Source organism: Choristoneura fumiferana, chromosome 13 (assembly GCF_025370935.1).
Source record: "Choristoneura fumiferana chromosome 13, NRCan_CFum_1, whole genome shotgun sequence".
Lineage (NCBI taxonomy): Eukaryota > Metazoa > Arthropoda > Insecta > Lepidoptera > Tortricidae > Choristoneura > Choristoneura fumiferana.
Window position 1 is genome coordinate 6154654 of NC_133484.1, and position 12960 is coordinate 6167613.

Below are 12960 nucleotides of genomic sequence, written 5' to 3' on the forward strand. Positions count from 1 at the left end.
ACCGAAGTTTTTTACAACTTCCACCATGTTTTTTATTAGGTTAGGCTTAAGTCTTAATTTGTTGCGAACGTACGATTCCCTGACACTTCCTGGTTAAGTTTGAATAATTCATGAATAATTCCGGGATTTCAATGAATAAATGAAACAGAGATGCACGCTGTGAGCTTCTGACGTTTATTGGAATGGATGAGTTTGGAATGTAGCTGGAATAACAAGTATTACATCTTATTGGGTAATCAAGCATAGACCGTAACTTTTGTTTATATATATCCTCGTAAATGATTATTTGTAAATAACGTTTTCATACTTACTAAAGTTATTCAAATATCGTACGTTTCTAATACTTACATAACAAAGCATTTCGGCAGCATTTATTTCAAACGATATTCATCACTTGGCATCATAACAAAGTTTCACAAAGTCACAATATAAACAACGGAACAAATCCGATCATGCGGTCAGTTTTCAACAAAAGAAGATTTAATAAAGTTTTTTTTCCGAAATGTTTAAGGGCATTCGCGTGTTTCGAAAAGTTTACAGCCAGCTCCCAGTCGCCCCCCACGCACGGCCACTCGGCGCGTAGCGAGTAGCCGACTGAATGGGCAATCTCGTACCGGGTACCCCAACATTCACGCCCCAGAGATTCTACGAAATCTACAGGGTACCCGTCGGGATTACAAAGACCACTCGCCCATCCATAATGCAATGGATAGCTTTGCGAATTTGTGCTACCGCCGCTGGAAAATCTTAAAGAAGTTTACAAGTCGTTCGTCGGTGATTTTGCACTTGCTCGTCTACATTTTGATTGCAATATAAAGATCGTAAAAGTACAGCATAATTCAAAGCTGATTTTGTAGGTGGAAGCAAGATAGACCATGCATAGCTTTTTTTACGACGATTTTTCAATACAGGGAAGCATGCATATTTTAAATTATTCAGGTACCCATACAAATAATGTATGAGCTTGTTAATAAACCATTCACGGTGTTTATTTATTTATTTAAAATTACGGTATGCACCTATAACTTTAAATGTAGATATATCTATGTAAAAGAAGATTATTTTCGCTCTTTGGTAGTTCTCATGCATTGGACTTCAAAGCAGTTTGTTTCACTTTACGCTACTAAATAATTCATAAAAACAGATTAGCTTTTGAAGTGGAACTTTTAATTAACCACCATGGATCCATTAAATAAACATTTTTTTGCCCCTGTTGACTTGTTTTCTCGATCATCATGAATCAATATGAGCCCTGAATGCGCTGAGTAAAAATTATTCATCGAGTGTTTTTCAAGTGTACTAATTTTAAGAGTTTTATAGATACAAATTTTAAGAAATACGCAGAACGCAGACGCAGGAATCTATAAATATAATAAAAACAAATGTCTCGACTGACTGACTCACTCATCAACGTCAGCCCAAAACTTTGATTCTAGAACGGTGAAATTATACACAGAGATTACCTTTATGACAAGGTTTTTTTTTATTTCAGATAATTACACATTCCAATTATGCTTAACATACATGTATGATTTCTATCGAAAGCTAAACTTTCCTACAATACAATACCGTAATCATAACCCAATCTTAAATACGTATTAAATAGCTGATAGGAAAACAAATATTTTTCCTCCCTAACTCAATCACATAGAATTTTCGATTATTGAATCTGGGATTTACCGAATTAATTGGATTGTTATATTAAAATCGAGCTCGTTAAGAACTTTTAAATCAATTTGGGTTAAACGAATGATGAGTTTAGAACGCGAAGTATAATGAATTTTATCAAACGCACACACTCTTGAATGACATTAAAAATCATAATCATAATGAACATCCTTAATTTACAAAGCAAGTTTACACGTGGAGCTAGATATTTACGTTAGGTAATAGGTACCTACATAACAACACTTTGCAATTGTAGGGTAACTTATACCGGGTGGGCTCTGTAACAGGAGCAAAAAATTAAAATACAGGTTCTTCTACTCAAATGGAACTATTTTAGTTCTGCAATGCTCAAAAATAAGTAATTTTATCATTATGTTTATTCCAAACAAATTAATTCAATGTACAGCATCCAAGTAGCGAATTTCGTAATACATTGCTTGTCCAATTAAACTTTAAACTATAATAAAATCATAACACAAGTTATTTTGAATAGTTGTAGAACTAAATTAGCTCAAAATGAAGAGTGGAAGCTGTGGTTTAATATTTTGCTCCTGTTACAGGGCCCACCTTGTATAACACGACGTGTAATATATACGAATCATTTCAAAAAATTACGATACTTTTGCAATTTTTGGTAATCTAGGACTGGCACTTGACATGAAACAATAACGATACCTAAGATTTGTTGAGAATAGTTTATTGAATCAGTTGTTACTGGGGGTGAGCAAAGTAATTGTTTTAAAAGTCGTAGCTTTTTTCTCGGCATGGTGTTGCTTTTAAACCTGCTAAATGCTATGCTATGGCAACTTTGTTGTTGCTCAATGTTTGATCATTATTGAGCCCGGAGACATACATAAGTAATTAAAGACGTGTGTGTCAACTCGGAAGTTCGACTATAGTGACGTATCCATTTGAGTAGACAGACGGGTACACTACATCAAAACCGACCGATTCAGCAAGGGCGTAGTTCTTTATAAAGCTCTTACGGCTTGGAGCTTAAAAGGTGAAACCACATGTGTAGGTGGATGACAGGTGGAAAAACAAAGTGAAGGATAATTTATTAAATCAGGCGTTGAAGTGAAGGATTTAGGGTTTTTGTTTTGGATTTGCACTGAGCGTTCACGCTTCTATTTTTTCTTTTCCTATCGTATCCTGGGCAAGGAACTCATCTCCACATCGTTACTCACCTTGTTCATGCTTCGGCCATTCTATTCGATATACTTCCAAATTATCCCGCCATTTCTATACCACCGTATCCCGCCATATCTAACGTTACGTCTTTCGTGATCGCATTCAATTCACTATCTCGTTTTATCCCGCATGCCATACCGTGTGACAGAAAGAAGTAGTAAAAACGATCGTGATCCGAGTGCGCTAGATAAGAAGGCCGGGGCACCAAAAATACCGGTTTAATACCGCAATATTATTGATACCAGATTCTAGCCCTAGTTCCATAGTACTGGTAAAATACCATACCGGGAAATATACCTGTTTAAGTAACGGTATTTTTGGGTGGTTTTAAGCCCTCTACACACTGTAGAATAAATAAAGATTGAAGTTAATCCATTTGTCAGATTAGAAAATTGTGTAGCTGAAAAGTTTTCTTGTGTCTACAAAGACTTTAAGGGCAGTAATGTGAAATATCTTTAAAGTAGTTTTTCTGCGTGCTATTTCTATCCAGGACGAGCCGGTCCCACGCATTTGTAAAAGGTTTTTCCGTGAAGCGAAATATCCCAAATATTACACCGGAAATTAGAATTAACTCGCGATATTAGATTTACTTCGAATTTGCACAGAAAATTTGTTTTGGAAGCTGGGGGATTGGATGCCTTGATTCAATGTTTTTTTTTTGGTTCGTAATACGAGAGCGAATGAGACCTTTACCAGCTCGACGGTCTATTTTATACTAGTAGTTTCTCGCAGCCTTATCAATGTTTCGTCAAAACTTTGTTGTTTTCCGTGAAGTGTAGTTTTGTAAAAACTTTAGTACTTTGAGAAATTAGTCTATCAAGACACAAGGTAGTGTCATGTCGATGTCCTAAACATCACTGAGGGACATTGCATCGAGGCCAGCAGTTGACACGAAACAGTAAGGTGTTATTTCACGGCGTATTCTTTAAGATACATTATTTTGTAGTACTACACATGGTGAGAAAAATCTTTCGTTCAAGTGACGGTACTTACCTAATAATATTACTTGTGTTTTTCAACCTTTCCAATACCGCCCCCTTCGGCCTGAAAAAATATTTGGTCCAACTCCACTTTTAGTAAAATTGATATTTTTTTTAGGCTATAATACAACATTTAAAAGCTTTACACAACACTTGGTTTGTGTAGGTATTTAACAAAAAATCAAGTAAAATTATAAATATTGACTACAACAATCCTATTAATTAAGGATTAGTAGTTAATTAATGAAATGTACTTACGTGTATTTTTTTATTGAAATAAACAGCTTTTAATTTTTTTTTAACTAAATGTAAACAAACTTCAGTTGCCAGATTTGGTACATTCAAGGATTTTAAACGTCTTACTGATTTATTATCTTTGTAATAAAAACTAGACTAGTGTATTTCAATACGGAAATGTAAATGTTTAGATAGTTTAATGGGAGAATTTCAATATTTAAGAAACCAATTGAAGTTGTTTTGTTTACATTTAGTTAAATACCTATCCAAACCAAGTATATCAGTCAATTCGCACATTTTGAAGTTAACGCGTCCTCTGTAAAAAGTTCCACGATCCCGCAGGGGCGAATCCACAAGTTGAAAAACATGTACGAGTATGTGTCATGAAAATGCATAAATAACTCAATAGTTATTCGTTTCATTATTTTATGTTATTGAACCAAACGTAGACAATGAACGTATTTTGCTCTAGCATTTCTGATTGTCATTACATTGAACAACGCTGAGCTGAATACGAGTTTAATACCGCTGCTAGTGCGTGCAGATGTTTCCTTTGTGTAGAAGAATATGTCGACTATCGGTAGTACCATTAAAATCACTAGTGATGCTTGCTACAGCTATCGACCAAAAAAAGTCATGATAGCGGCGCACCGTTGTCTATGCCACGTTCTTTACTACGAAGTGCAAAATTCGAACTGCGTATCTTGCCGTCAGTTCAGAAGTTACAAAGTTAGTTTTTCATTTTCTCGGGAAGTGGAATGGATTTAGAATTAATTGGATAAATAATTGATAATTAAATATACAAGTGGTTTCAAAGCTCGCTCATAAATGCCTGTTGTAGTGTCATAACTTTATTTCGAGACTTTTAAGTAAGTAGGTACCGACTGGGAAGTTTGAATTGAAATAAATAGGAGGTTTTATCGTGATATTCCAGGACTAGATAAATTGGACATAATATACTAAGTATTTCATCTATCTTAAATATTTCATTCAAACTTTGATCTTTTCATTTAAACACACCTGTGATGTTCCAGCAAAATAAATCATTTCATTTCATTTCATTTCATCGTGCTTTTTTCTTTATTTTAGATATTCAGTCTCATTCCGAAAATATGTACTCATTTAAATATTAAGATTTTATAAAAATCAAGTTGACTTAAATGTTGAAATTCTTTCTAACATAATGCGAAATTATGTCCATCTCTCTTACCTCTTTCTTCACGCTTAAACCACTGGGCTGGTTTAAATGTAATTTGGTATGAAGTTAGTCTGGTCTGAGGCCTTGGGCAAGACATAGGTACTAGGATAGTTTAATCCTGGTCTTATCTCGGAATATTTAAAAGTTCCCGGGAGATAGCGATAATCGAATTTTTCGCAGAGGGAACTTCTAAAACTGTTTTGGAATTGACCGGCAGGGCGAATTCCGCTGTGTTTCCTCCTTTGCGTATTGTGTTATTGAGAATATAAAATTATATTATGATAAATACATCGATATATCGGTATCAAGCGGCCAGCACTAGCGTCAACCAGGAAGCGTGTTTAATCTCCCGCAGTTGGTAAACGTCACCCTGATGCAGCGCAGAAAAGATATTGCGAATTGAATCAATGAACTTTCTGTTCTCTTTTATCGAGACAATGGTAAGACAAAGCGAAATGGACGGCTTGAACGCGAATTTTGGGCAGGTCTCTTTTGTTTTATGGAACTGATAAATTGTAAGAAGTAAGTTATTTCTAACCAACTGGAAAAAGCTGGTTACCCGGCTGCCCGCCCGAAGGAAGTGTATGTATGTATGTATTTTCAGTTTATATATGCTTATTATCTCAGAACCGAGTTGGAAAAACATTTTTTCGGTCGGAAGGACATGCTTGCGCTTCGTCTCATTTAGATATACATATTTGAAAAAAAAAAGACGAAAAGAAAAAAAAGAAGAGACTACCGTTAAGGATGGTTATTTTCCAATCAACAACTGCTTTTTAAATATTTTATTTAACTTCACCTCGGTAACATGTTTGTTTGTTTGTCACAAATATTGCCAGTTAATTTTGATTCACTTTTAGTTCTAATAGTAGCCGGGTAGACTTGAAATTTGACATACATTAAATTATGTATGTCGGATGAGAATACAAGTCAAGTCAGTCAAGAAAAAGAAGGTACAGTCGAGTTCATAAACTTGTAAGCAAAAGTTTGATAAAAAAAATCATACAGATGAATTGAGAACCTCCTTCTTTTTATGAAGTCGGTTGAAAGTATCTGAACACGCTTCTACGCCGTTAACAAGAGTCGGTTTCAGATATTTTTGATCAAATGTTTGCTTGTTATAAAAAATAATATTTAACACTATTCATATAACTTATTTATATGTAAATACCTGATCACAAAAAATGCTCTATTAGGGTGTTCAGTTACGATGTTGCAATATTTTGTTCATGTTAAAACTAGTATTTAGAGAGTAGAATGCAGACATAAAATAAACATAAAAATTAAAGTAAAAGTTACATAAAAAAAACCGTTTAAAATTCCCACCCGTTCATAATTCAAATACTTAAAAATACAACCACTGTTTTTCTAAACCAAATTGGACTTGGCAGCAGAGACAGGAGAGTTATTAACTTAATTATATTACAATTCGGAGTTTTCATAATAATGAAGACCGTTCAAATGAAGTTTAGATGGCTTACACATACACACAGACAATTCAATTACGAGACTCAACGTCTCATGCACAAATCTGAATAGTGTCTAGCAGCAAAAAAGAAACCAGGTTCTTAAATTAAAAGACTGTAATTATTTACTGACTAAAGAAATGAAGGTCTAAAAGACACAGTTGTTTACTGGGAATATTAGAATTGTACGAGTAGGGTTGTAATTTTCTCTCTGTGTATCTGTTTTCTGTATCGCTTACTAATTCTGGTATACAATAAAGAGTGTTTGTATTGTATTGTATTGTATGTGAAAAATTTAGTTGTTACATATATGTGTGCAGTAGTTGAAGCAAATGATGGTACTTCTATAGCAACGATATTTTTCACTACGAGATTGGTACTTTACTAGTACGTTTACGTTGATGACTACATGAAAGATGTTTTCGGTATATTTATTACGAGAACAACGTTCGCTGCTTACACCAGAATACGCAACAGGACTAGTGAAGGTATAGTTCCAAGTGCACAATACAAACTAATAACAGAACAAGCATATCCTGTTTGTCTTTAATTGAATATGTTCTTGGGTGTGTGCCATGGCATCCCTCCGTTGGCACACAGACTTGTCGAATCGTGCTTGGGGACTACAAACATGCATTTCACTTAGAGTTCGGAGGCCGTATATTCTGGCTTTGTATCATATATGCCACATCTAGTGCATGATAATTTAATTGACTAGACATGTAGCCATACAATTACAAAGGATTATGTATAGCGTTTTTGACAGCCTTTTTGTAGATACAAATCCTAGATCTCTGCGTCCATTATAAAGAACTAATACCCACGTTGAATACTTAATTGCTGGGCGTACCTACTTCTAATAGGACTAAATATTTGCTTTAAAAAATAACAAAAACGACAGAAGACTTTAGGACTCAAGGGAAAAAATACTTAATGTACATTCGGATTTTTTGTATTGGGATACAAGAAATGTATGTGCCAGCCACGTCTTTTGCAATTGAGATATTACAGAAATAGAAGTAGAACAAATTAACGAAATCGGAAAAGACTGACATGGCTTTACTTTTCATAACTAGTTTGCAAGTATTACTACGTATTTATTACGTAAATCAGACGTTGCCATAATACAGAAATGTAAGAAACTCTCAACATCGGCGAAACTTTATTGCATTCCCGAGTGTTGTGGGAACAAAGCAATACCATTTGTCATTGCAAGGTATTCACAGAAGCGCAATCGCAGAATACGCGATGTTTGCTCAGTGTTTGATATGATGCAGACGGAATTCCAACCATGAAAGCCAATTTTGATATTGATTTAGTGATGCAGAATGTTCAAATTTGAACGTAATTAGCATTTTGTACGCCTCCTGTGATAATCCCAACAGAAACCACCACTAAGCATTTAGAAGCTTCGAGATGTGAGTGCATCGAAGAGTATTAAAAATATCGTGGAAAGATAAGGTGTAAACAAAAAATAATAACCGGCCAAGTGCGAGTCGGACTCGCGCACCGAGGGTTCCGTACAAACCTGTAGGTAGTAAAAGTAACTTTAAAAATGAAGCTAGAACTTTGTAAAATAAGAAATACTTTATTAAAGAAATTAAATTATACTTTAAAACTATTAAAAATATTTTTATGACATGATGTAACTAAAAATTTACGGTTTTCGATTTTTTTCCTTTATCTGTGCTATAAGACGTTGCTTCGTACCAAATTTCAAGATTCTGAGTTCACGGGATGTACCCTGTAGGTTTTGATTCCCTTGCGAGATTCGAAAATTTGCGGAAATTTGCGGCATAAACGGCTGTATCTTTTGACACAGCTCTAAGGGACAGTAGACGTAAGTATTTGATATAAATTCCAGCTTGATACCTCCACGCGTTCCTGAGAAAAAGGGTCTTGACAGACAGACGGACGGACAACAAAGTGCTCCTATAAGGGTTCCGTTTTTTCCTGTCGGGGTACAGAACCCTAAAAATGTAAGGCGTCTTGCTTAAACGTAGCTATCATAGGATCGCGGGTGAGCAAAGTAATTTCATGTTTTAGTTCACAGATAAGGTGTCTAATGAAAGGGTGGGAAAGACAGAGGTGCTGAATAAATACTAGAGAAGGTGCTGAATAGATACTGAATAGAGACTAGAAAGTTGCCAAATATCTACAATTGGAACATGATAAAATTCAGGGCATCAGAACAAGTGGAAAAAGTTAAACCGCCGTTAAGGCCGTAATTTAAATAAGCACAAGATCTGTTTCACGCTGCTGAGTCGTAGAGTTAGGATAGCTACGATGATTGCTGAAATACGTAAATATGAAACGTAACTCTCATACTTACAGGAGGCTTGTGCCAGCAACAGGACGTATATTATTTAGGCTAGTGCCAACAATATTGGATAAACCTAGATACATGCAGGCAAACCAGAGAAGCCCTACCGACGATCAACCCCGTACTGTCCCGCAGGCTTCGCGGACTTAGGAGAGATAAACTTCGACTGCTATTCGGAGCTCTAACAGGACATGCTTTGCTAAACAAACTCTTACCATAATGTAGATGTTACAGACAGCCGCCTGTACCGAGCATGCATGGAGGCAGAAGAGACAGCCACTCACATATTTCTGGAATGCTCTGATGTGGCGAACTACACACACCTCGGATCACCGGGGTCACTCCAGGAAGTCATCGACAACGTGAATGGTCTGCTAGACTTCCAACAGGCGCTAGACTTGAATGAATAGTGCCTACAGCCAATCACGTAAAATAGGCTCACTAAGTCGTCGAGTTGCGGAAAACAGCCCGCTACTACCTATACCTAATCTAATGCCGTCTGCCGATGACATTTGTGAAAATATTCTGACGAGTAAAAATAACAGTTCACACGACTTCATAATCATCATCGTCATCATCCCAGCCTAAATACGTCCCACTGCTGGGCATAGGCCTCCTATCAGAACAAGAGGGCTTGGGCCATAGTTGCCACGCGGGCCCAGTGCGGATTGGGAACTTCACACGCACCATTGAATTGCTCCGCAGGTTTGTGCAGGTTTGCTCACGATGTTTTCCTTCACCGCAAAGCTCTTTGGTAAATTTCAAATGTAATTCCGCACATGAATTTCGAAAAACTCAGAGGTGCGAAACGGGGTTTGAACCTATGACCCTCTGCTTGAGAGGCGATAGGTCGAACCACTAGGCCACCACGGCTTTTTATGTATATATTTATGGCTGTCGACTTCATAATATGGACAGTAAATTTTTATTCATATGACTCGGTTCGAATCATGTTACACAGCGAGTTAATTATATCAAAATATTCGTTATTTTCACCTGAGACTTATTTTTCTACGTTGTTTTGAAGACAGAAATTATTTTTGTAAGAATGAAACGAAATGCTTTGAAAATATAAAAGCAATTATGATCAAAGCCATTAAATTGAAAAAACAAACGAACGGTTCTTGATTAAACATCCGTTACGCTTAATTGCTTTCAACACACTTACTACTAAGTTGATATATATTTATGAACTTCCAAAGATGCACAACTAAAGTTTCGTAAGATAGTATTAAAACTTCAGTTGAATTATTCAGCTTAGGGTTTGCGGAGTAGCCGAAACTTAACCAAACAAGACTATCTGGTAATATCGGAGACTACTGCAGTAGTGTTGAAGTTCTCTAATTAATAACTTTGAAATGCGAAAACTTGGATCCACTTTCAAATGCATATAATGAATTTAGTGAACGAATAATTCAAGTTATTAGTTTTGAAATATTTAAACTGCTGATTGCTAATGAAAGGAAAAAAGTGAACGAGAAATAATTAAGTGGCACCTGAATTTGGTTATAGGCTTTTTTATAGATAACTCGTGGGTAAACTTTAACATATTAGAGGTACGAGCACCTATTATCCAGAAACTGAATAAACGGAAGACGCAAAATGCAAAGACTTCTTAACAAATATCCTACCTAACCAACAAACAGTTGTAAAACCTCCGACTTTGTCACTTCAAAGTTCAATATCTCAAAAAAGGTTGAACCGATTTTGATAAAAGATGTCTAAGAACCATCTCTAGAAAACCAGATTTCAAATAATAAAAAACCGCATTCAAATCGATCCACCTGTTTAAGAGCTACGTTGCCACAGACAGACAGACACAGATAGCGGTCAAATTTATAACACCCCTCTTTTTGCGTCAGGGGTTATAAAAAGTATCAAGTCAATGGAACAGTTGTTTAGTCTATTCGTAACTATACACAGGACAAGATTTAAGAAACTGCTAAGGCTAACCTTTTATGAAGTTTCACTATAAGAAGAAGATTTTTGTAATAATGACGTGAGATCCTGTAGTAATTGGAATAAGTCATAAGAAATCTTTTTGCTGATCGGCAACGATATTTTTTCAGTTTGTTTTTAAGAAAATATAATTCTTGGACTTCATCAATGTCATTTATCTTCAACACTCTTCATCCTAAATAAAGAAACTTGATCTTCTGACGCAGACGCTTGGAGTGACAATCGAGCTTTAAGTGCAATATCGATTATAAATCGAGTGTTCTCATCTATCGGAAACGTGCTCAAGTTCAGAAGTAGTCTGAGTCGGAACGAGTTAAGCTGGCTAGTCAGCTAGTTAAAGCTAATGGAGTTGAGATTAAACAGGGTTTTGCATAATTTTCCTAGAGGCCTTCGCATACTAGCGCTAAGTAATAGGTAAAAGGTAAAGCGGGCCAGGCCGCGTCTCGAAGATTCAGACTTCGTTTATTTTGCGTGTTGGGCTGTAGTCGTTACTTTAGGAGCAGCTCCTGAAGGCAATCTGGGCTTTATGCGTTGCCAATGACTTCCTGGAGCGACCTCACACGGAAGTGCAGTGTCACGTAGTCTACTAAAGTCTATATATAGTGTAGTCTATGGACATAAAGATTGATATCCGTGAACAAAAAAACTAGTCGTGGCGTGGCAGTTGCTTTCCTCAGTTGAAATTTTTATACTACGCTGGCAACTCTGGCAATGAAGTTTGCTCCCTAACTTAAGTCGATAAATACATCGCTCAGCCAATGGAATAATGGCATGTTTACAATAGTTATTTATGCAACTGTATCGTAATAGGGGTCCTTAGAACACGAGTGTGGTTTTATGAAACGACGCGTATCCGAGTTTCATAATAAGGTCACATGAGTGTTTTATGGCCTAATTACGTACAGTTGCATACAATATTTTATCTACATATATCCATATATTAAATCCTCTATCATGTGTTCAAGAACCATTGAGAATGACCTGCATTAACGAGAACTAGGTAGGTATGGCTGCCCCACGAGCTGCGCCCGCTGTGCGCGCGACGACCTGCTGCTGCTCGTGCGCGCGGCGCGGCGCGCCCCGGTGCTGTAATGATGTATGAAATCTCATTACGATATAGATATCTGTATCGTAATGTCCATTACAATACAGCCGTGTTCATAATAGAATCCAATATCGTAATGCTGGTCATTATAGTATAGTTTTTGAACGCATAATGGAGGATTTACTATATGGGTGTAGATAAAAACACAAGTTTAATCACGTTCTTCTATAAACGTTAAAAAAGCAATTGTATCAATATTCTGTTGGATGAACAACTTATTGAAGCACATGTCATTGTGTCATTTATGCCACTTGGTAGAGACAGTTAACTAAGTTGAAAGTCGTTTTTTCCAGCGAGTGACTAAAATTAATGACACCAAATTAAATTAAGTCGCGGAACTCACGACAAAGCCTTTTTAAGAATCTCTGAAAAAATCTCGGCCACAATGTAATTCAAAAGCACAATGTCGAGGCGTTTTGGCAAAACGGGGTCTGTTTACTAATTCATAGACCAGCCAAATTTACTTTAATTAATTAATTTGGGCAATTCTTGGGGGACACCACGGGAAACACTTTGAAAGCGTGCGTACCCGAGAAGAATTAATAGGTTAGTACCAAATTTATGCAAAGGTATATTATACCTCAAAGGTCGGGTGATTAATGATATTATTAATTAGAGGATTCGACGAATTTTATTAAAATTCAAATGGTATCAAGTACCAATGGCCTCGCGCTAAATAAAAACAATAGCCCACAACTTTGTCTACTCCCGCGGGAACTTTGCATTTCCTTGAGCTAAAAAGTAGCCTCTTTTCTTTGCATACTACAAAATCACAGCCCCAGAGGCTGGTCCAAACCTGCTGTGGGACACTATACAAGGCTAGAAAAGAAAAA

The 12960-nt window shown here is 36.3% G+C and overlaps 1 protein-coding gene across 8 annotated transcripts in view; it reads right to left on the minus strand.

The window, feature by feature from the left end:
* The window catches only part of CASK (peripheral plasma membrane protein CASK), a 337531-nt gene that overhangs the window by 74287 nt on the left and 250284 nt on the right, over positions 1-12960 (minus strand). The window contains exon 1 of one of the 8 annotated variants that reach the window (XM_074096117.1): positions 349-579. The exons of the other annotated variants lie outside the window; for them this stretch is intronic. Coding sequence (XP_073952218.1) covers positions 349-360 — 12 coding nt within the window. The 5' untranslated portion in view covers positions 361-579. Of the gene's footprint in view, positions 1-348; positions 580-12960 lie in introns of those variants that run through there. 8 annotated transcript variants of the gene reach the window in all.